At 42.7% G+C, this 22,990-nt stretch overlaps 1 protein-coding gene across 1 annotated transcript in view; it reads right to left on the bottom strand.

Moving 5' to 3' along the window:
• Nucleotides 1-22,990, bottom strand: part of LOC124545149 — a 149,891-nt gene that overhangs the window by 100,633 nt on the left and 26,268 nt on the right. The window contains exons 3-4 of the mRNA XM_047123979.1: nt 9,076-9,192; nt 932-1,066 (exon numbers count right to left, since the gene is read on the bottom strand). Coding sequence (XP_046979935.1) covers nt 932-1,066; nt 9,076-9,192 — 252 coding nt within the window. The remainder of the gene's footprint in view (nt 1-931; nt 1,067-9,075; nt 9,193-22,990) is intronic.

Here is a 22,990-nt window from a genome sequence, read left to right as displayed (position 1 = left end):
ATGCAGCGTCAAGGGTTAACCGCACCCATGGTCTCCGAGCTGATAGTCCATGCTGCTGCAAACGTCGTCGAACTGTTCGTGCCGATGGTTGTTGTCTTGCAAACGACCCCATCTGTTGACTCAGGGATCGAGACGTGGCTACACGATCCGTTACAGCCATGCGGATAAGATGCCTGTCATCTCGACTGCTAGTGATACGACGTCGTTGAGATCCAGCACGGCGTTCCGTATTACGGCGTTCCTGAACCCACCGATTCCATGTTCTGCTAACAGTCATTGGATCTCGACCCACGCGAGCAGCAATGTCGCGATACGATAAACTGCAATCGCGATAGGTTACAATCCGACCTTTATCAAAGTCGGAAACCTGATGGTACGCATTTCTCCTCCTTACACGAGGCATCACAACAAAGTTTCACCAGGCAACGCCGGTCAAATGCTGTTTGTGTATGAGAAATCGGTTGGAAACTTTCCTCGTGTCAGCACGTTGTAGGTGTCGCCACCGCGCGCCAACCTTGTGTGAATGCTCCGAAAAGCTAATCATTTGCATATCACAGCATCTTCTTCCTGTCGGTTAAATTTCGCGTCTGTAGCACGTCATCTTCGTGGTGTAGCAATTTTAATGGCCGGTAGTGTATTTCTATTTACGGCTGAAATCACCGATGCTGTAACTGCTTTATGATCGCTGATTCCCTGTTCTGTGTTAACTGTTTCAAATAGTTCGGCTCAAGCTGGTTCCGAAAGTGTCCCGCGGCAGGAGAATGTCAATGTCGACAGACCTACCGTTGCAACGGCACGGTACGGTCTACTAACGTTCCGCATACGGCCTACACCACAGCGGTGGAAATGGGTGTCACTTTGTGTTCGTGTCGTTGAATTAGAGAGCATCTGCCTTTACTTATTCCCGGAGAGACAGGTCGTGGATACTCACTCTCGTAGCACACCTTCTGCGTGCAGATAGCTGCGGTGCCTTGCGTGTTGCACTGGCACGTGTTGCAGTCCTGCATGAAGATCCTCCCGGGTTCGCAAACCCGGTCCACCAAACTGGGCCGCTGCTGATGTGTTCCTGAAAATCAGCAACACGCCGCTTTCAGGCAGGAATACGTCGTGAGCTAGCGTCGGGGTCAGTGTCCTGGTAATCAATGGAACAATCCTCATACGAACAAAAATCAGTCTTTCTAAGGAACTTACTTTTACTGTACAAATATAAGGAAAAATTAACATAAAATGTCTGTAGTGAAGGTTCTTCAGGCATCATTGGAACTACTGATCGTTTATGATGGTGTACTTTTTTTTACTTTACGATTACCAGTTTCAGATCATCTAGCTAATCATCATCAGATGATCCCAGAATTAGATTTCCTCTCTGCAGCGGAGTGTGCGCTAATATGAAACTTCCTGGCAGATTAAAACTGTTGGTAGAGCAGTTGCGCGCGATAGGCAGAGGTCCCGTGTTCGAATCTCGATATGGCACACAGTTTTAATCTGCCAGGAAGTTTCATATCAGCGCACACTCCGCCGCAGAGTGAAAATCTCATTCTGTAAACATTCCTCAGGCTGCGGCTAAGCCATGTCTCCGCAGTATCCTTTCTTTCAGGAGTGCTAGTTCTCCAAGGTTCGCAGGAGAGCTTCTGTAAAGTTTGGAAGGTAGGAGACGAGATACTGGCAGAAGTAAAGCTGTGAGGACCGGGCGTGAGTCCTGCTTCGGTAGCTCAGTTGGTAGAGCACTTGCCCGCGAAAGGCAATGGTCCCGAGTTCGAGTCTCGGTCGGGCACACAGTTTTAATCTGCCAGGAAGTTTCATCATCATATGATGTATATTTCTCAGAGATTGTTTATAGCGTTGTGGAAGTCAGTAGGTAGCAGTGGTAAGACAGTAAGAATCGAAATAGTGAAGCAGTGAATGTTGCGAAGTATCTGGAATGAGATCATAACATCGACTGGAAAGCTTTACTTACAGTTATTTAAATCCATGGAATAATCCTGGTGTAACAATCACTTTCCAAAACATAGTTTAAGTTTCCCAGTTATGCTGTGTAACTGATCTTGATTCACCTCAATCTCAGTGTTCCACATCCCTAATCGTTGTGTGAAGGCGTGCTAGGAGATAATTTCTTCGCATTTTTTATTCCTTTCTTAGGGTCAGTTGGGGTACTGCATGTCACGAACATTTCTCAGTCGACTTCTCTACTTCGCTGAAGCAAGTTGCAACCGTTTGCCGCCACACAGCTCCGAATTGTAGTGCGTTCACATGGCGGTGTGTAACATAAATATGTCGGTGCGTGAGAAACAGGGTGCTCTAATCGAATTTCGAAACGCGTAAGAGTTCGTCTACACACAGAGCACTTTCCTTCAGCACGACAGTTCCGGACCACACCTGAGCACTGCGACATGTGCAGAAATCCGACACCTTGTGTTCACTGTCAACGATCATCCTCAATATTGTCCCGACTTGGTCCCATCCGAGTTTCAGCTGTTAACAAAGGTTTGGAGCACAGCACAGTATGGTAGTGAAACATGGATTTTGGGAAAACCGAATCAGAAGAGAATCGACGCATTTGAGATGGGGTGCTATGAATGGATGTTGATAATCAGGTGGACTGATAAGGTAAGTAATGAGGGGGTTCTGCGTAAAATCGCGTAGGAAAGAAATACGCGGAAGACACCGATGATTGGATATCTGTTAAGACACACGGGAATGACTTCCATGGTAACAGAGAGAGCTGTAGAGAGCAAAAACTGTAGAGGAAGACAGAGATTGGAATACTTCCAGCAAATAATTGAGGACGTAAATTTCAAGTGCTACTCTGATATCAGGAGGGTGGCACAGAGAGTAATTCGTGGCAAGCCTCATCAAACCAGCGAGAAAACTGACGATTCAAAAAAGAATGTAATTATTTTAAAGAATCCGCATTGATTGCAAATTGAAACTGGATGTTGACCTAGGTTTCGGTGCGGATAGCCACGCCTTCTTCGGAACATACTAAAACTACAAACTGCCTAAAGAGGCATGGTCCAACATTAATACAGAACGTCCAAAAGGGCAAAAGACTCGCATAAAATGTAAAATAAATGGTACGTGTGCACCATGTCAATAGCTGTACTTCGCTCAAACGTCAGAAGCGTGCTTCCTCACCCCAGCCAAAGTTCGGTTGTCGGCGGGCTCACAGGTAAGCATCCAGACGCGTAGAGCAAGATTTTCGTGGTCCTAATACTAAGGATACTTACCAAGTTTAAGTTATCACCTCGAAAAAATAAAGGTGCTTGATTTATTTTCTATTTATTTGTATGTATATGTCTATAATCCTGCAACACATTGAAACTGCCACGCCATAATACCGTGGCTCGCCCCTAGAACAGTGAAAACAAAACGGCACAGTGAATGGTTTTCTGTATTTGAACGAGAACGAAAAAAACGCTGCAACAATCCATACTGAGTTGGCGGAAATTTACGGCCACCTCGCCTATGATATGAGACACAGTGGTACGGTTGCGCACACGTTTCCATACTGGTCAAACAAGTATGTATGCCTTGGAACGAAGTGGCAGGGCGTATTTCTTTGAACAAACAGGGTTTCAGAGAGGAGGCCTTGATGTTCAAAGACCGAAGTATATCAATCAAGGTGGTGGTGGAAAAACTGTAAATGAGTCATCGGTCTGTCTCCGATAACGTGCACGAAATTTTGAACAAGAAAAAGGTCGGTGCCACCTTGTGTCCACAGCTGTCCACACCGGAAATGTTGCACCTCTGTCAGCCTTGTCCAGATGATGGGTACAGTGACCTAATCACCACACAAGAGTGGTGTGTGTATCACTTTGGCGCCGAAGAGAAAAAGGAATAAAACAGGTGGAAACATGTTGATTCACCTTCGCGGAAAAGGCAAGGTGATCCTGAGTGGTTTTTGGGAGTGCCGTGAGGTAGTACTGTCAGACTGTTCGTGGCGGGCAAATCGTCTCAGGGGCACACTACGAAAATTTCCGGACGAAGTTTAAGGAAACTTGACCCGATGACACAACCTGCCTCTTTGGAGAACCAAATTTAGCTTCACTCCCAGCTTTAACCTAAAATGGCACCCAGTAACTGCTTCCCTTTCTTCGAGTGAACAAACAACTGAATGTTACGCAGTTCCTGAGTGACGTATAGATGGTAGCTTAGATAGACTGTTCCTGAACATCCGAAGTGCATACATCTTCAACCAAGGTCTCCATCAACTCATATAGCGTTGGGAAAAATGTGTCGCATTGAACGGTGAGTATGAAGAATGGGTTAACACCATCAGCAGATTTCAAGATTGCAGTTAAAGTTTTTCGAGGTGATAGTCGAAACTTAATAACTAACCTTCCTGTGTTCCTTCCCTGGTCAAATGGCACTAATATGGCATACAGTCTGCCCGAAAACACTATGCTGATGTTGGATGGTGTGACATCAAACGTATTGATAAACCCCTGCTCAAAAGTATTACGAGTTTTGTGCACGTTTTCCATAGGTGTCTTAAAAAATCCATTCGATATCTGTAAAAACTTGGCGTGAAAATGAAATTTTACGTACTTTTCGCTTGTTCGTGACAAGCAGCATATTTCACATGTCGCTAGCTTTCTCTTTCCTACTATTTTTTCTACATTCTCTAATCTGTTGGTAATGTCGTCCACTTTCAATATAATCCAGCGTGCCTTCTCCTTCTACTACCTCATTTCCCTGCTCCCGTTCTATAGATGACTCTTCGTTGGAAGCAGTTGCTCCACAGTATATGATCCTAACAAGGTTTTTTCCTCTTCCATGTGGTTTTCATTAGGTTGTGTTCCTCTCTTATTCTTATGAGTACTTCTTCATTCGTCATTCTGCTGGTCGATTTCACTTCAAGTAATTTTCTCCGTAACCACAGTCCAAGTAATTTTCCTCTTTGTTTTTAACATTATGCTACACTCCAGACAAAACGCTTGCCTAATCCCTTTCTTAGATTTATCAGAATTCCTTCTGCTGTCAACAGATCTTTCACCATCTCAAGAAACCTTTCACCTGTGCGTACTCTACTACTAATTTCTTCTATACAGCTTCCTATTTCTATCACCAAATCTCGGAGATATTTAAAAAAATTTCCTTGTTTCAAGATATTTCCTTCCAATATATTATTATCATGTCATATTATTATCAATTAAAGCCACGGTCATTCAGTTATAAGATGAAATGTACCGATGTTAATAATTTAGCTATAAACACGTTTATATTGTTGTTGCTGTTGTTGTTGTTGTTGTTGACTGCTAACGCCATCTAGCGATCATCGCCTGAAGCAGCTTGTGGAACTTAATGGACCTGTCCATTCTTCACTTTTAGCTCTGGCCACACATGTTTACACGTGTGTATTTCAAGCGTTTTACTTCTTTATTCTTGTAATGGTTATCAACTGCAATAGTATCCTCATGCACCATGTTGTAATAAACGTACTCATAACGATTTTTCCTCTGAGACGATACAAATACTGATTAAAGTGTGTCACTTATTAATTCTTAACAGCATAGTGCCTTAGGTGACACGATTACTTTCATATACATATTCATGCTAGTGGACAGTTTTAACTTACGTAAATAGTTAGTCTCATCTTCATTACCACTTCCTTATCTTAACGTACATTTTTCAAATTTTTGACCTTTTTCCAACTTGATTGATGATGATCAATCTGTAAGGAATTTTTCATTAAAAAAAGACATTTTAGCGATCTGCTAAGCCGTTATGTGAATTACAACAATGAAGAATGTTTTTATAGTATGCGAACTGTAATTACTTCCGCCTATAAACTTGCGAACTTCGCTGTAATTTTAAGTGCAGTTTCAATTCTGGACTTGTAATTTTGATTCCTTCAAAGTATTGTACGTTGCTATACTCCGATGCGTAATTTTATATCTTAGATCTGAAGATGGCTTGCGTGTATCTGAAACTAATAATTAAAATAATGTGTCATTTGCGATCGTGACTTCGAGGACTTTCAATCTTTATTATAAAACTACGTCTACGTCTCCATCACTGACATTTTCATCAAACATGAAGTTCTCCGTGAGCCGTTACTTGTGTTGTGTAATTTCTCTCCGAAGGAGAACTGAAGTTTTGTGTCCATTTCAGTATACTGTACTTGCTTTTCATTCTATACTAGGTCTTTAGTTTCTCTGTGTCAAATCCGGAATGGGCCATATGAATATCGTGCACTTCTTAAACATAGTGCTTCCATTCCTATTTCTTATCTGGTAACCTACACAACTTCTCATAGTTCGTTTTTATGGAGTATGCTCTTATGCTCATATTTGTTAGATATTTGTAATTAGGTATTTAACTGTTCTATACATTTATTCTAATTTATTTGCTTACCTTAATTATTCATTTCGTTAAGAGAGACGGAAATTTGTCATAGGCGACTGGAATTCGACATCAGAAAAAGGACGACAAGAAAAAATATCATGAGAAGATGAAGAATGAAGGATGAGATAATGTAAAGGGAAAACATCTAGAGGAATTACGAACAGATCATAATTTAACCATTGCTAATACTTGGTTTAAGAACCGTCAAACAATGCTGTATACATAAAAGAGATATGCAAACATAATAAGGTTTCACTTGGACCACGGAATGATAAAACAGAGTTTTAAATCAGGTTTTAAGTTGCAAAATCATTTCTAGTCGTAGGTGTGGACTCTGACCATAGTCGATTCGTAATGAACTGCAAACTGGGGAAGGCTTGAAAAAAGGTGGGAAACCATAGAGATGGGACTTGGCCGAAATGAAAGGATCAGAAGTTTCTGAGAGTCTTCAAAGTGAGTATTAGATAATTGTCGGCTACCACAAGCTGAAGGAATAAAACGGCAGATTCAAAATACAGAAGGCAGCAGAGAAACATACCAGCCCAAAAACAATGTAGGAATCTTTGGATACCTTGCAAGGTAGTGAACTGCATTGTCAAAGAAGCTAAGTACAAAATGCAAGAAATAAATAAGGCCAAAGGGAATACACATGCCTAAAACTGAAATTGGCAGGAAGTATAAAGTCTTAAAGCTGGAACGGCTAGAGGAGGAATGCATGTCTGTAGAAACATGGATGACTGCGTGAAAAATGGATGCCCTCTACTGCAAAAGTAAATAATACTTTCCAGAAAAGAGAAGTAGCTACTTGTGTATTAAGAGCTCAAAACTGAAAATACACTACTGGCCATTAAAATTGCTACACCACGAAGATGACGTGCTACAGACGCGAAATTCAACCGACAGGAAGAAGATGCTGTAATATGCAAATGATTAGCTTTTCAGAGCATTCACACAAGGTTGGCACCGGTGGCGACACCTACAACGTGCTGACATTAGGAAAGTTTCCAACCGATTCCTCATACACAAACAGCAGCTGACCGCCGTTGCTTGGTGAAACGTTGTTGTGATGCCTCGTGTAAGGAGGAGAAATGCGTACCATCACGTTTCCGACTTTGGTAAAGGTCGGATTGTAGCCTACCGCGATTGCGGTTTATCGTATTGCGACATTGCTGCTCGCGTTGGTCGAGATCCAATGACTGTTAACAGAATATGGAATCGGTGGGTTCAGGAGGATAATGCGGAACGCCGTGTTGGATCCCAACGGCCTCGTATCACTATCAGTCGAGATGACAGGCATCTTATACGCGTGGCTGTAACGGATCGTGCAGCCACGTCTCGATCCCTGAGACAACAGATGGGGACGTTTGCAAGACAACAACCATATGCACGTCGACGTTCGCCTGCGATGGTGTACTCAACGACGAACCTGTGTGCACGAAGGGCAAAACGTCATTTTTTCGGATGAATCCGGGTTCTGTTTACAGCATCATGTTGGTCGCATCCGTGTTTGGCGACATCGCGATGAACGCACATTAGGAGCGTGTATTCGTCATAGGTCATCTCTTGTTCGCATTGGCGACACTTTGAACAGTGGGCGTTACATTTCAGGTGTGTTGCGACCCGTGGCTCTACCCTTCATTCGATCCCTGCGAAACCCTACATTTCAGCAGGATAATGCACGACCGCATGTTGCAGGTCCTGTACGGGCCTTTCTGGATACAGAAAATGTTGGACTGCTGCCCTGGCCAGCACATTCTCCATATCTCTCACCAATTGAAAACGTCTGGTCAATGGTGGCCGAGCTGTTGGCTCGTCACAATATGCCAGTCACTACTCTTGATGAACTGTGGTATAGTGTTGAAGCTGCATGGGCAGCTGTAACTGTACACGCCATCCAAGCTCTGTTTGACTCATTGCCCAGGCGTATCAAGACCGTTATTACGGCCAGAGGTGGTTGTTCTGGGTACTGATTTCTCAGGATCTATGCAACTAAATTGCGTGAAAATGTAATCACATGTCAGTTCTAGTATAATATATTAGTCCAATGAATACCCGTTTATGATCTGCATTTCTTCTTGGTGTAGCAATTCTAATGGCCAGTAGTGTAGTACCGTGCAAGAAGAGGACGGCTGCAACGTGGAATGCACGTATAGGACGGCTATAAAAGGAATATGAATTCGTGGATGATATTATGGAAAATCTGACAAAGCAAGAAGCAGTGCACCTGGAGTAAAAGACATTCCTTCGAATTATTGAAAACTTTCGTTAAGCTGGTCACGAGAAAACTGTTTTGTTCAGAAGGCAAGCTATATGGGTCACAAGCAATTTCCAAATCTGCAAGAATAATACAAAAATTTCTGTTCAAATTGCACGCAAAAGTTTACATGTGTGATACTACTGCCCCATGATTTTAAGAACACAATGTTGTAAAATAGTTACTCAAGGAGTTTGCTTTTTGGTTGTGGAGGAATATCAGAAAACGAGCGTCCATCTGACCCTACGACGTGTCTTAGAAAACAGGTTATGGAGAAAAGCTAACCTATATTTGCTGCGTGCGTAATTTTAGTGAAATCTTTTAAAAATGTTAACTAAAACACAATTCTTGACATTTTGAAAGTAACAGGGAGCGAAAGTTCATGTATGACTTTCACAGAAGTCACTGTTGAAGGAAATGACAGGGAATGAGTATGTGGCTAGTCTTCGTCATCCCCGACTGTGGGCACTCACCATCGTTGCCAGACGTCTCCGCGCAGGACACCGTGTTGTTCTGATTGTTGTCGCACTGGCCTCTGTTGCTGTTGGACATTCGGAAGATCCACCGCTTCACTCGCTCCAGCTGGCGTCCTGGAAAACACCCACACACGGCATTCAGTCACGAATACGTCGTGGGCTGCTGACGTCACGGTCGTATTCGACAATGCAGGACGTACTCTCATATGGAGTAATTACGAACAAGTAATGCACCCCAGAGGATTGTCGAACATGATCGTTTGGGTGCAGAGAAATGGTGGTCAACTTGTTAACTGAGCAACATTGTCCACTGACCCTCACTGCCCACTGACTGTCATTGTGGGACAATTTGTTACAATTTCAAGTAACATAACGATGATCCTCTTGCCTGGTACTGAAAGTCTTCTCAAAGCCAAAAAAAGAAAAAAACAAAAAATAACAAAAAATTAAAAAACGGCTCTGTGGGATAGATTGTTTGCTACAAAAAATAGCAAAGAAAAAAGGCTCAGATGGACAGAGCGTCTGCCATGTCAGTAGGAGATCCCGGGTTTGAGTCCCGGTTAGGGCACAAATTTTCACCTGTGCCCGTTGATATTTATCAACGGCTGTACGCAGCTAAGGGTCTGTATTTCATTGTAATTACACGTTATAAAATTTGTCGATCACAGAGCAAGGATTTATTCTCACAAGACTGAGTCTGGGTGCATAACGTGCAGAGTGAACGGTATAAGGCAATCTTCTGTTAATAGGTTAACCACTGACGTCAAAGACAATGTGTATTGGTTTAAGAAGTGAAAAGAATCTATCAACATGCTGTATCCACTTTTAAATGACATAAACGTGTTTTATCTGCACAAGATGACAAACGTTTAGATACTTCCTGAGAAAGAGGTCAAGATTACTGCATGAAAAATGATGACAGGTGATTTTATTGAAAAATATTCAGATACATGTAAAAATGAATATAATATAAACACATCAAATGTGTATGAAAAAAATTAGATTGTAGCTGAAGTGAATTCACATATTCCTTACTCGTTGTTTTCATGTACACATTTCGAATTTGCTGATACATCGTACATGCTCTGGTATAAAAGACAATGTATGTGTTAGAACTGACTGTAAAAGCATTGTATGTAAAATATAGTATACGAAAAAGAAAAGTTGTAGTAAATTTCACGTTTAGAGTATTTCCAGACTGAGATTTTAGCCCACTGTAATATTCTGTTTGTGCTTCACACAACGTAACATTCGTGACTTGAAATGCGTCCTCTTTCTCTCTCTCTCTCTCTCTCTCCCTCTCTCTCTCTGTGTGTGTGTGTGTGTGTGTGTGTGTGTGTGTGTGTGTGTGACAGTAAGTGGCAACATTCAACATTGACGTCTGTGAGATGTGTGTGTTATTAACGACTAAGATCCAGTATGACGTTCTTTTTTAACTTAGCAGTAATAATTCAGATCGATAATTTCCCCAAAAATAAGGAAAAATTAATGTGTGTGTGTGTGTGTGTGTGTGTGTGTGTGTGTGTGTGTGTGTGTGTGCGTGTGTGTGTGTGTGTGCGTGTGTTTTAGTGATAATAAACCTCAAGTATTCACACTTTTTTTTGGACATGGCGCAAAAGGTTGAGTCTACAGTGCAGTGGTTTTCAGTTACAGGGGATATGATTTTAAAAGTGTGTTGTTGCACGTGAGGGACGACATTTAATGATAAGGCACAGTTGGGAAGATATGAAATATACAGTAATGTATGAATCATAGAAATGCAGAACTAAATTGTGGGTCGACATGTTTGAGAGATGAAATTTGATGCTGAGGCGGAGTTGGAAAGAGAGGAAAAAATGTTTCGTGAGCAGATGTTTAAATGATGAGGAAGTACATTATTTACGTACGGAGGTACACGCAACGTATGTGTGTCATTGCCCCCACCCATTATTATGCAGAGAAATGGTGGTCAACCTGTAAACTGAACAACGTTGTCCACTGACCATCACTGCCCACTGACTGTCATTGTGGGACAATTTGTTACAATTTCAAGTAACATAACGATGTAAAACGCCATTCGTTTTGTGCTTATATGTGACTGATCATTAACTGGAGGACAGTTTGCTAGAGATCTGGGGAAACTGGTTACACCATACGGATAATGTGATACTGTTTTGAGGACAGGACGTTACAATTGGTGAGGACAATTGATACAGTTGTGGATGTAAGTTCACACAGTTTTGGGGCAAACAGATATAGTTTTGGGGTAAGTTGACACGGTTTATGAGGCCAACTGACTCAGTTTTGAGAGGGCAAGTTGACACAATTTTGAGAACAAGTTGATATAGTTTGGGGGAAGTTGTTACAGTTTTTAGGGAAAGTATTACAGTTTTGAGAGAAACTGTTACACTTAAAGTGAAATTTGTTACAGAATTTTGTCTGGTTTGTGCGAAGTCAGGCAAGTCACAATTCGATAGTTAGCATTCATTAATCACGTGCACCTCTCTCTCCCTCTCTCTCTCTCTCTCCGTGTGTGTGTGTGTGTGTGTGTGTGTGTGTGTGTGTGTGTGTGTGTGTGTGTTTGTGTGAGTGTACGTGTACACAATTCAGTATCTAATTTTATGTAAATATCTTTGGCTTCCAAGAGAAGGCTTCGGAAATACTACAACTTGGCTGATTAAATACACAGGTATGTTTGTGTACACAGTTTTACAAAAATATGTTTGACTTTCAAGTAATGTTTACGAAAATAACGCAACTTGACACAGTTTTTTCCGCTTTCTTTCAATATTAAACATATTAAATTAAGAGGTTTATATGTGTATGCACTTTACACAAATATCTTTGACTTTTGACTAAATATTATGAAAATAATAGAACTTCAGCGTCTTCGCGCTTCATTTCAGTCTTACGCTTATTGAATGTAGAAGTACGTATGTGTACCCAATTTTATGCAATTATCTTTGAGTTTCATGCTTATAATGCATATCTTTGGGCCTGTCACCTATTCAAGTGATGGTTACGAATTTCTTTACTGCACATCTGAAATTTGGAAATAGTGTTGGTCTTATACTGTAGGCATCGTTTAAGGAGAGACTGTTCGAAAGTCCACTGCTAAATGGGTGAAATAGGATACGAAAAGCTTTTTGACAATATGTCCCTATTACAGTAGTTTAGAAGGTACAGCTATTGGCATTTTGTTTCTAAGTCACAAAAAACGCACATGTTTCAACATTTTTGGAAATTCACGCAGTAAAGGGGTAAAATAGTAGCTGAAAGTCTTTTTACGAATAATTCAAATTAGAGAACTACTAAATCATTCCTAAAGCTACATCTGTGAATTTAGTATTTGCCTTCTCGTTTGGAAGTAAAAAATACATGTTCCAGTTTTATAGGAAATTCAGCCGCCTAACGGGTAGAAAGAGCGGATGTAAAGGTTTTGAAATTATTTCATTATGAAAATTTGCATTTGGCTTCTTGGTTGAATATAAATATACTTGTGTTACTCTTGACTGAAATTCTATCCCTATAGGAATGAAAAAGGAGACGAAATTCTTTGTGGAAATACACTCCTGGAAATTGAAATAAGAACACCGTGAATTCATTGTCCCAGGAAGGGGAAACTTTATTGACACATTCCTGGGGTCAGATACATCACATGATCACACTGACAGAACCACAGGCACATAGACACAGGCAACAGAGCATGCACAATGTCGGCACTAGTACAGTGTATATCCACCTTTCGCAGCAATGCAGGCTGCTATTCTCCCATGGAGACGATCGTAGAGATGCTGGATGTAGTCCTGTGGAACGGCTTGCCATGCCATTTCCACCTGGCGCCTCAGTTGGACCAGCGTTCGTGCTGGACGTGCAGACCGCGTGAGACGACGCTTCATCCAGTCCCAAACATGCTCAATGGGGGACAGATCCGGAGATCTTGCTGGCTAGGGTAGTTGACTTACACCTTCTAGAGCACGTTGGGTGGCACGGGATACATTCGGACGTGCATTGTCCTGTTGGAACAGCAAGTTCCCTTGCCGGTCTAGGAATGGTAGAACGATGGGTTCGATGACGGTTTGGATGTACCGTGCACTATTCAGTGTCCCCTCGACGATCACCAGTGGTGTACGGCCAGTGTAGGAGATCGCTCCCCACACCATGATGCCGGGTGTTGGCCCTGTGTGCCTCGGTCGTATGCAGTCCTGATTGTGGCGCTCACCTGCACGGCGCCAAACACGCATACGACCATCATTGGCACCAAGGCAGAAGCGACTCTCATCGCTGAAGACGACACGTCTCCATTCGTCCCTCCATTCACGCCTGTCGCGACACCACTGTAGGCGGGCTGCACGATGTTGGGGCGTGAGCGGAAGACGGCCTAACGGTGTGCGGGACCGTAGCCCAGCTTCATGGAGACGGTTGCGAATGGTCCTCGCCGATACCCCAGGAGCAACAGTGTCCCTAATTTGCTGGGAAGTGGCGGTGCGGTCCCCTACGGCGCTGCGTAGGATCCTACGGTCTTAGCGTGCATCCGTGCGTCGCTGCGGTCCGGTCCCAGGTCGACGGGCACGTGCACCTTCCGCCGACCACTGGCGACAACATCGATGTACTGTGGAGACCTCACGCCCCACGTGTTGAGCAATTCGGCGGTACGTCCACCCGGCCTCCCGCATGCCCACTATATGCCCTCGCTCAAAGTCCATCAACTGCACATACGGTTCACGTCCACGCTGTCGCGGCATGCTACCAGTGTTAAAGACTGCGATGGAGCTCCGTATGCCACGGCAAACTGGCTGACACTGACGGCGGCGGTGCACAAATGCTGCGCAGCTAGCGCCATTCGACGGCCAACACCGCGGTTCCTAGTGTGTCCACTGTGCCGTGCGTGTGATCATTGCTTGTACAGCCCTCTCGCAGTGTCCGGAGCAAGTATGGTGGATCTGACACACCGGTGTCAATGTGTTCTTTTTTCCATTTCCAGGAGTGTATATCATTATGCAAACATTTATGAATCTATGAAAATTGGCATTTGGCTTCTTAGCTAGAAATTAAAAAATACACATTGAAAATTCAAACCCTCAGGAGATGAAATATGGGGCTGAAAATTTTTTAACAAAATATTTCGTTATACTAAAAAAATTTTAAAGCTAAATCTATGAAAATTGATATTTCATTTCTTGGTTACTTTCAGAAAAATATGTGTTTGGGGTTGAACAATGTGAAACGCCAAGAGGTGAAGGATCCAAAGGGAATGTACGTATAGAACTCTATCCATGGGATATGAACTTGAAGACGATATTATGAATCTGAGAGAAGTATGTTTTAACATGTCGTTCCGTATGATAATTTAGACAAAGCACAAAAAGACCTTAAGACGAAACAACCCAGCAGTTGTAAAAGACATTCCACCGTAATTACTGACATGTCTCGGAGAAGTATCCATGAGAGAACTTTTCAGTGTAGATGCAAGGCATATGAGATAGGTGAAAGTACCAAATATCTCAAGCAAAATGTGGTATTTACGATTCAAGTGAACGCAGGAGTGACCCCGGCGGAGGTTCGAGTCCTCCCTCGGGCATGGGTGTGTGTGTTTGTCTTTAGGATAATTTAGGTTAAGTAGTGTGTAAGCTTAGGGTCTGATGACCTTAGCAGTTAAGTCCCATAAGATTTCACACAAATTTGAACATTTTTTTGAAGGCAGGAGCAAACAGGTTTAAGGATCACCGAACCATACGGCCAATACACTGAAGAGCCAAAGAAACTGGTATACCTGCCTAATATTGTGTAGGGCCCCTGCGAGGACGCAGAAGTGCCACAACACGACTTGGCATGGACTCGACTAATGTCTGAAGTAGTGCTGGAGGGAACTGAGACCATGAATGTTGCAGGGCTGTCCATAAATCTGTAAGATTAAGAGGGGGTGGAGATCTCTTCTGAACAGCACATTGCAAGGCATTCCAGATAGGCTCCATAATGTTCATGTCTGGGGAGTTTGGTGGCCAGCGGAAGTGCTTATACTCAGAAGAGTGTTCCTGGAGTCACTCTGTAGCAATTCTGGACGTGTGGTGTGTCGCATTGTCCATATGGAATTGACCAAGTCGGTCGGAACGCGCAATGGACATAGACGTATCAGGGGTTCCATATCACTCCAACAGCAGATGCACCACACCATTGCAGAGCCTCAACGGCTTCAACAGGCCACTGCTGACATGCAGAGTCCATGGATTCATGACGTTGTCTCCATAGCCGTACACGTCCATCCACTCGATACAATTTGAAACGAGACTCGTCCGACCAGGCAAAATATTTCCAGTCATCAACAGTCCAATCTCGGTGTTGACGGGCCCAGGCGAGGCGTAAAGCTCTGCGTCGTGCAGTCATGAAGAGTACACGAGTGGGCCTTTGACTCCGAAAGCCGGTTTCGGTGATGTTTTGTTGAACGGTTCGCACGCTCACACTTGTTGACGGCCCAGCATTATGCGGATGGGTTGCAACTCTGTGACGTTGAACGATTCTCTTCAGTTGCCGTTGGTCCTGTCGTTCCAGGATCTTTCCCCGGCCGCAGCGGTCGGAGATTTGATGTTTCACCCGATTCCTGATATTCACGGTACACTTGTGAAATGACCGTACGGGAAAGTCCCCACGTCATCGCTACCTCAGAGATGATGTGTCCCATCGATCGTACCCCGACTATAATACCACGTCCAAACTCACTTAAATCTTGATAACATGCCATTGTAGCAGCAGTAATCGATCTAACAACTGCACCAGACCACTGTTGTCTCATATAGGCGTTGCCGACAGCTGCGCCATATTATGCCTTTTTACATATCTCTATATTTGAATAAGAATGCCTGTACCAGTTTCTTTGGGCTTCAGTGTATGATACGGCTATAAAATATTTAAATGGATTACACTATGCGATCAAAAGTATCTGGAAACCAACAAAAAGATACGTTTTTCATATTAGGTGCATTGTGCTGCTGTCTACTGCCAGGTACTCCATATTAGCCACCACAGTAATCATTAGACACGGTAAGAGAGCAGAATCGGACGCTCCGCGGAACTCACGGACTTACAACGCCGTCAGGTCATTGGGTGTTACTTGTGTCCTAAGCCTGTACGCGAGATTTCCGCACTCTTAAACATCTCTAGGTCCACTATTTTCGAAGTAATAGTGAAGTGCAGACGTGAAGGGCCACGTAAAGCACAAAGCGTACAGGCCGACCTCGTCTGTTGACTGACATCGCCGACAGTTGAAGAGGGTTGCAATGTGTAATAGGCAGACATCTATACAGGCCATCACACAGGAATTCCAAACTGCATCAGGATCCACTGTAAGTACTATGACAGTTAGGCGGGAGGTGAGAAAACTTGGAATTCTTGGTCGAGCGGCTGCTCATAAGCCACACATCACGCAGGTAAACGCCAAATGACGCCTCGCTTGGTGTAAGGAGCGTAAACATTGGACGATTGAGCAGTGGAAAAACATTGTGTGGAGTGTCGAATCACGGTACACAATGTGGCGATCAGGTGGCAGGGTGTGGGTATGGTGAATGCCCGGTGAACCTCACCTGCAAGCGTGAGTAGCACCAACAGTAAAATTAAGAGAAGGTGGTGTTATGGTGTGGTCGTGTTTTTCATGGATGGGGTTTGCATCCCTTGTTGTTTTGTGTGGCACTATCACAGCACAGGCCTACATTGATGTTTTAAGTACCTTCTTGCTTCCCACTGTTGCAGAGCAATTCGGGGATGGCGACTGCATCTTCAAAACGATTGAGAACCTGTTTATAATACGCGACCTGTGGCGGAGTGTTACACAGCATCCCTGTAATGGACTGGCCTGCACAGGGTCCTGACCTGAATCCTATAGAACACCTCTGAGATGTTTTGGAACGCCGACTTCGTGCCAGGCCTCACCGACCTCTCCTCAGTGCAGCACTTTCTTCAAGAATGGGCTGCCATTACCCAAGAAACCTTCCAGCACCTGATCTAACGTAAGCATGCGAGAGTGGAAGCTGTCATCGAGACTAAGGGAGGGTCAACACCGTATTGAATCCCAGCATTACCGATGGAGGGCGCCACGAACTTGTAAGTTATTTTCAGCCAGGTGTCCGGATACTTTAGATCCCATAGTGTATTTACAGGATAATGGAATAAACTTGTACACATCTACATCAGGGAATTCAGTTTGGGTTGTGGAGCAATGGAGCATATGGAGCATATGGCAATACTGATCTTGCAAGGTCCCTTAAAAGGTCGATTGATAACATGCTAAACCATATATGTAGCATTTGTATATTTACAGAAAGATTTAACAACATTAACTGAAATATATCTGTTTAAAATCTGTAGCAGGTACAAAATGCAAAGGAGAGGAAGTTCACCTACACCTTGTACTTTAATCAGACTATCGAAGGACATGACAGCGAATGAGCCGAGGTTCTAGCTCATTCTCAGTGTTATTCAAACCGTACACTGAGCAAGCAATAAGGAAAGCTATTGAGAAATTATGAAAAGCCTTTGAAGTTAGGAGGGAAGAAACAAAAACTTTTGGGTTTGCCAGTGGTGTTGTAATTCTGTCAGGGAATTCATAGAAGCTGCAATATAAGTTGAACATGATTGAAAATGTCTTGAAAATAACTTATGTGATGAATACCAGTGGAAGAAAACAGTAGTGAAGAGGTGTAAGAAAAGTAAATGAAGTGATGCTGAGGAAAACACATTACGAGATCAGACCTCTTTTATCTGGAGTATGCAGTTGTAAACGAGAGAAATGTTGATGATAAAGAGATTTTTAAAAACCGGATGCTTTTGAAATGTACTGCTACGGAAGGGCGGTGGAGATTCCACGGGTAGATCGGTTGCATAATGAAGTAGTACTGAACCGAAAGCGGGAAAATCAAATTTCTATTTCAACTTGAATAAAGGAAGTGATCAGTTGGTATGTCACACATCTGTAGCTCAAGAAATCCTTAATTTGATTAAGAATGGAGGTACAGAGGATAAAAATTGTAGGATGAGACCAAACCTTGATCACAATAACAAAGTTCAGGTAGATGTACGCAACATTAGTTGCGCAGAAATGAAGAGACTTGCTTGGGATAGTTTAGTGTGGAGAGAAGCACCTAAGCAGACTTCTGACTGGAGACCACAATCAGCCTGGTACCTTATGCTCCCCTCAGGAGATCTACATGGCTACAGTCTTAGATAATGGTTGTCTCACGCAGTATTGGAATCCAGATATAAAGGCGCTATTGGTTTAGTTTACTCTTGTTTTCTTTTCCCCAAGTCTTTGCTCGCAAAGTAAATTGGTTTTTAAATTTTCCCTGCTATGCCATTCCAGTGTCAAATCGTTACTGCCTATGCTCGTCTCTTTCTATTTTATTAACAGATTTCTACTGTTTGTTGAAATAATGCATCTGTTTCCTTTTTTTCTTTCATGTAATCTGCTCCTTTTTGCCTTCTTGTAAACACGAATGATTAAAATATCCACAGAGGCTTCATTACTAGCCTTCTTTACTAGTATATTTGATTCATTACTGTTTCTTTGGTAAGGTTCCTATCCATTTCTTTCTTGTATATTAAACGAACACTTATTGCGTTTTTACGTTCATCTTTGTATATTACTTTCTTTACTCCATGCTCAGTTTCTCGTCCCATGGTAATTATTAACGATTCACCTCTTCAATTCTCATATTATATTTTCCAAATTATACTTTATATTCTTTACATTCCACATGCCTAATCTCAATCCAGATAATTTCCTTTTTTGTCCTGCACGTCTAAAAAAGTACCTATGTGTCTTTCCTATTGTCGATATATTAGCGGAGTATTCCTCTTCTCAGCAAAGACCATCGTAGCTTGATTTTATCCGAGTAACTCAACAGCCTTTATGAGTAGCTCCCCTTTTCCATGGCATGAGGGTAACCAAATTTTCTTCCACCCATTCACCTGTTTGCACTTGGATGGAAGCCCTAATTTCATCATGGGAGATACTTGATACCTTCATCGTTGGTTGTTTGTGTGATATTTGAGCAGTAGTTGCTCTCTACCGGTAGTTTAGAACAAACACGCACACACATGATCACGCACTCGCACACACACACACACACACACACACACACACACACACACAACACCACACCACACCACACACAATATGGCGTCCTGTAAACTTTTCCTGTCGAGACATCCATCTCTCAGCTATTTGATCACCTTATAAAATAATTTTAAAGACAATTTTGTTTCGAAATTGTATTAAATTAAAAGTCTTAATGTTGTTTACTATTTTTATTATAGTCTCGTTTTATTTATTTCAAAATCCAATAATTATTTATCAGAAGTTCAGATCTAAATGTTCCAGGAAGCTCACTATCAAGCAAGTAATATTTGTAGCTATGAACCATGGGCCGGCCGTTGTGGCCGAGCGGTTCTAGGCGCTTCAGTCTGAAACCGCGTGACCGCTACTGTCGCAGGTTCGAATCCTGCCTCGGGCATGGATGTGTGTGATGTCCTTAGGTCCCTAGGAGACTGATAACCACAGATGTTAAGTCCCATAGTGCTCAGAGCCACTTTTTGAACCATGGACCTTGCTGTTGGTAGGAAGGCTTGCGTACCTCAGCGATACAGATAGCCGTACTGTAGGTACAACCACAATGGAGGGGTATCTGTTGAGAGGCCACACAACGCCTGCTTCCTCAAGAGGGACTAAAGAAGCACTAGAGTTTCCAAATAAAGCAAACTAATTTTTGTGTTCACAGAGAAGATGCGAGTTTCCTTTCTTTCGATTATCATTACAATTTATAACTGTGCTGATAATGAATAGTTCATGTGAGAACCTAAATTGTTTTTCTAGAAATTTTGGGAACTCTTCCGGGATCAACCAAATGGGTGACGACGTAGTTTTGGCGCCTATCTACGGCATTTACGACGCACTCTTCTCAGCGACATTTTAGCTGCGACGACTTAGCGACGTGTGATGGTGTGGATTTTGGATCTACGGCTATATTCACCTTTTTTACTACCGTTAACTGTAGCAGAACGACGAAGATGAATTTTTAAGTGTCGTGACGAAAGAGAAGAATCTTACGAAACAAAATGTGTTCGAGAATATGAGTTATAGCGGGCAACGTCAAGCTGGAACTCGCAACAACAAGTTGACCGACGTATTAATTTGAGACATTATAACTGAATCCCGCGCCTCCACCCACGCCCCCATGAGCCATGGATCTTGCCGATGGTAGGGCGGCTTGCGTGCCTCAGCGATACAGATAGCCGTACCGTAGGTGCAACCACAACAGAGGGGTATCTGTTGAGAGGTTGGACAAAGGTGTGGTTCCTGAAGAGGGACAGCAGCCTTTTCAGTAGTTACAGGGACAACAGTCTGGATGACTGACTCATATGGCCTTGTAACAGCAACCAAAACAGCCTTGGAGTGCCGGTACTGCGAACGGCTGAAAGCAAGGTGAAACTCCAGCATAGATAATATGTTAACCGAGAAGCGAAATGGTCTGCAATGGTCCAGTTATCACGACAAGATATTTATGAGACGATGGATGGTCCAAGATTGCAGGAAGCAGATGTTGTCGTGGTTGTATTTGGGGAAAACTTTCTATCTCCACAAGTTTATTTTACAGGTGCTGTGGAGATTAACGTTATGTAAATTGGAGCAGGTGTTCTTCCAAGTGCGTAAGTTCACAACAAGTAATAGAAATGATGTTGCGAGAAGATGATAATCATGATGGTCCAAGGATTACGACAATATGTTTCAAATTTATGCAACACTGACCAAGTGACTACTCATAATCCGAGTCGAGTGACCATTGAGACGGCCGATTGTGGGATTCGGATGTGAGTGTTTTAAGGTTCTGCTACCGACGAGCCTACTGATGCACCAGATAAGCTGAGTATAGCGGAGAAGCTTTTGTTTGTTCACGGAGAAGCTATGTTCACAAACATGAGGCGACGGTAACTGTTATGACAGAATGTAGTTTATATGAGAACTGGACCAGCGTCAGATGCTGAGTGATCACTGTAAGGACACGGAGAGGCAGTGTACTCGTGTGAAACTGTGTCATCAGAGGTCTGAAAGGGGCGTCATTGTGTATCACAGCTTGCTCGTTTGGCCAAATCGCACAATATCCAGATTTGTGGAAACTCCAAATATGACTGTAGCTCGATATTGGACTGTGTGGGAACGTGAGGGCATCTACACTCGTCGTCTACGGTCCAGTCAACCATGCCTGACCACCAGAAGCGATGATCGCCGTATTGTGCACCCAATCTCTTCACATCTGCGTCTGCAATCCGATAATAGGTAGTACACTAACTGCAATAACCTGCAATGGAGGCTGCTGGTAACATCATAAAAGGCTCTTTTTAGAGCAGTGACGTGACAGAGAAGAATGGATTGCTGATTGTGTTAGCAATGAATCGTGAATCTGTACTAGCAACGATATCTATCTTTGGTAAATACAGCGGAGTTCTGTGGAGAGGCCGCACTCGTCCAGTGTTTTTGGGAGGCACAGCGCTGCTTCTCGTTGCATCACAGAGTGAGGTCTGTCGAAGACGACCCCAAGTCACAGATAGTACTGACTGACGAAATGTGACGGTACAATGGTGTGTCGCCGACATCCTGCGTTCTCATATCTCATGCGACAGTATGGGGGTGATGTTTATCAACAGAACAACGCTCGTCCATGAAGGTGACGTGACCCTATGACCTGGCTGACCAGGAAGCTGCCTGGATCTGCGTCCGATATAACGTCCGTAGGACCAGCTAGGACTTCAACTCCGTTCTAGCGCCAGCATCCAGGGTGTGAAAGACCAGGCCCAATTTGTCAAATGTTCAAATATGTGTGAAATCTTATGGTACTTAACTGCTAAGGTCATCAGTCCCTAGGCTTACACACTACTTAACTTAAATAATCCTAAGGACAAACACACACACCCATGCCCGACGGAGCACTCGAACCTCCGCCAGGATCGCTCCTGCCTTCACTTGAATCGTAAATACTACAATTTGCTTGAGATATTTGGTACTTTCACCGATTTCATATGCCTTGTATCTAGACTGAAAAGTTCTCTCATGGCTACTTCTCCGAGACATGTCAGTAATTACGGGGGAATGTCTTTTATAACTGCTGGGTTGTTTCGTCTTAAGGTCTTTTTGTGCTTTGTCTAAATGATCATACGGGACGACATGTTAAAACATACTTCTCTCTCTGATTCATAATATTGTCTTCAAGTTCATATCCCTTGCATAGAGTTCTATACGTACATTCAATTTGGATCCGTCTCCTCTTGGCGTTTTACGTTGTTCAACACCAAACACATATTTTTCTGAAAGTAACCAAGAAATGAAATATCAATCTTCATAGATTTAGCTTTAAAAATTTTTAATATAACGAAACATTTTGTTAAAAGTTTTCAGCACCATATTTCACCTCCTAAGGGTTTGAATTTCCAATGTGTATGTTTTAATTTCTAGCAAAAACGCCAAATGCCAATTTTCATAGATTCAGATTCAAAAATGCTTGCATAATGAAATATTTCCACAAAGAATTTCGTCTCCTTTTTCATTATTATAGGGATCGAATTTCCGTCAATAATAACACAAGTATATTTATATCCAACCAAGAAGCCAAATGCAAATTTTCATACAGTTACGTTTGAAAATATGATCATAATGAAATAATTTCAAAAAACTTTACATCCGCTCTTTCTACCCGTTAAGCGGCTGAATTTCCTAAAACACTGGAACATGTATTTTTTACTTCCAAACGAGAAGGCAAATACTAAATTCACAGACGTAGCTCTAAGAATGCTTTAGTAGTTCTTTAATTTTGAATTATTCGAAAAAAGACCTTCACCTACTATTTTACCCCTTTAATGGGTGAATTTCCAATGATGCTGAAACATGTGCGTT

The sequence above is a fragment of the Schistocerca americana genome, chromosome 8 (genome assembly GCF_021461395.2).
Source record: "Schistocerca americana isolate TAMUIC-IGC-003095 chromosome 8, iqSchAmer2.1, whole genome shotgun sequence".
Lineage (NCBI taxonomy): Eukaryota > Metazoa > Arthropoda > Insecta > Orthoptera > Acrididae > Schistocerca > Schistocerca americana.
This window is presented reverse-complemented; position numbering and strand designations above follow the sequence as displayed.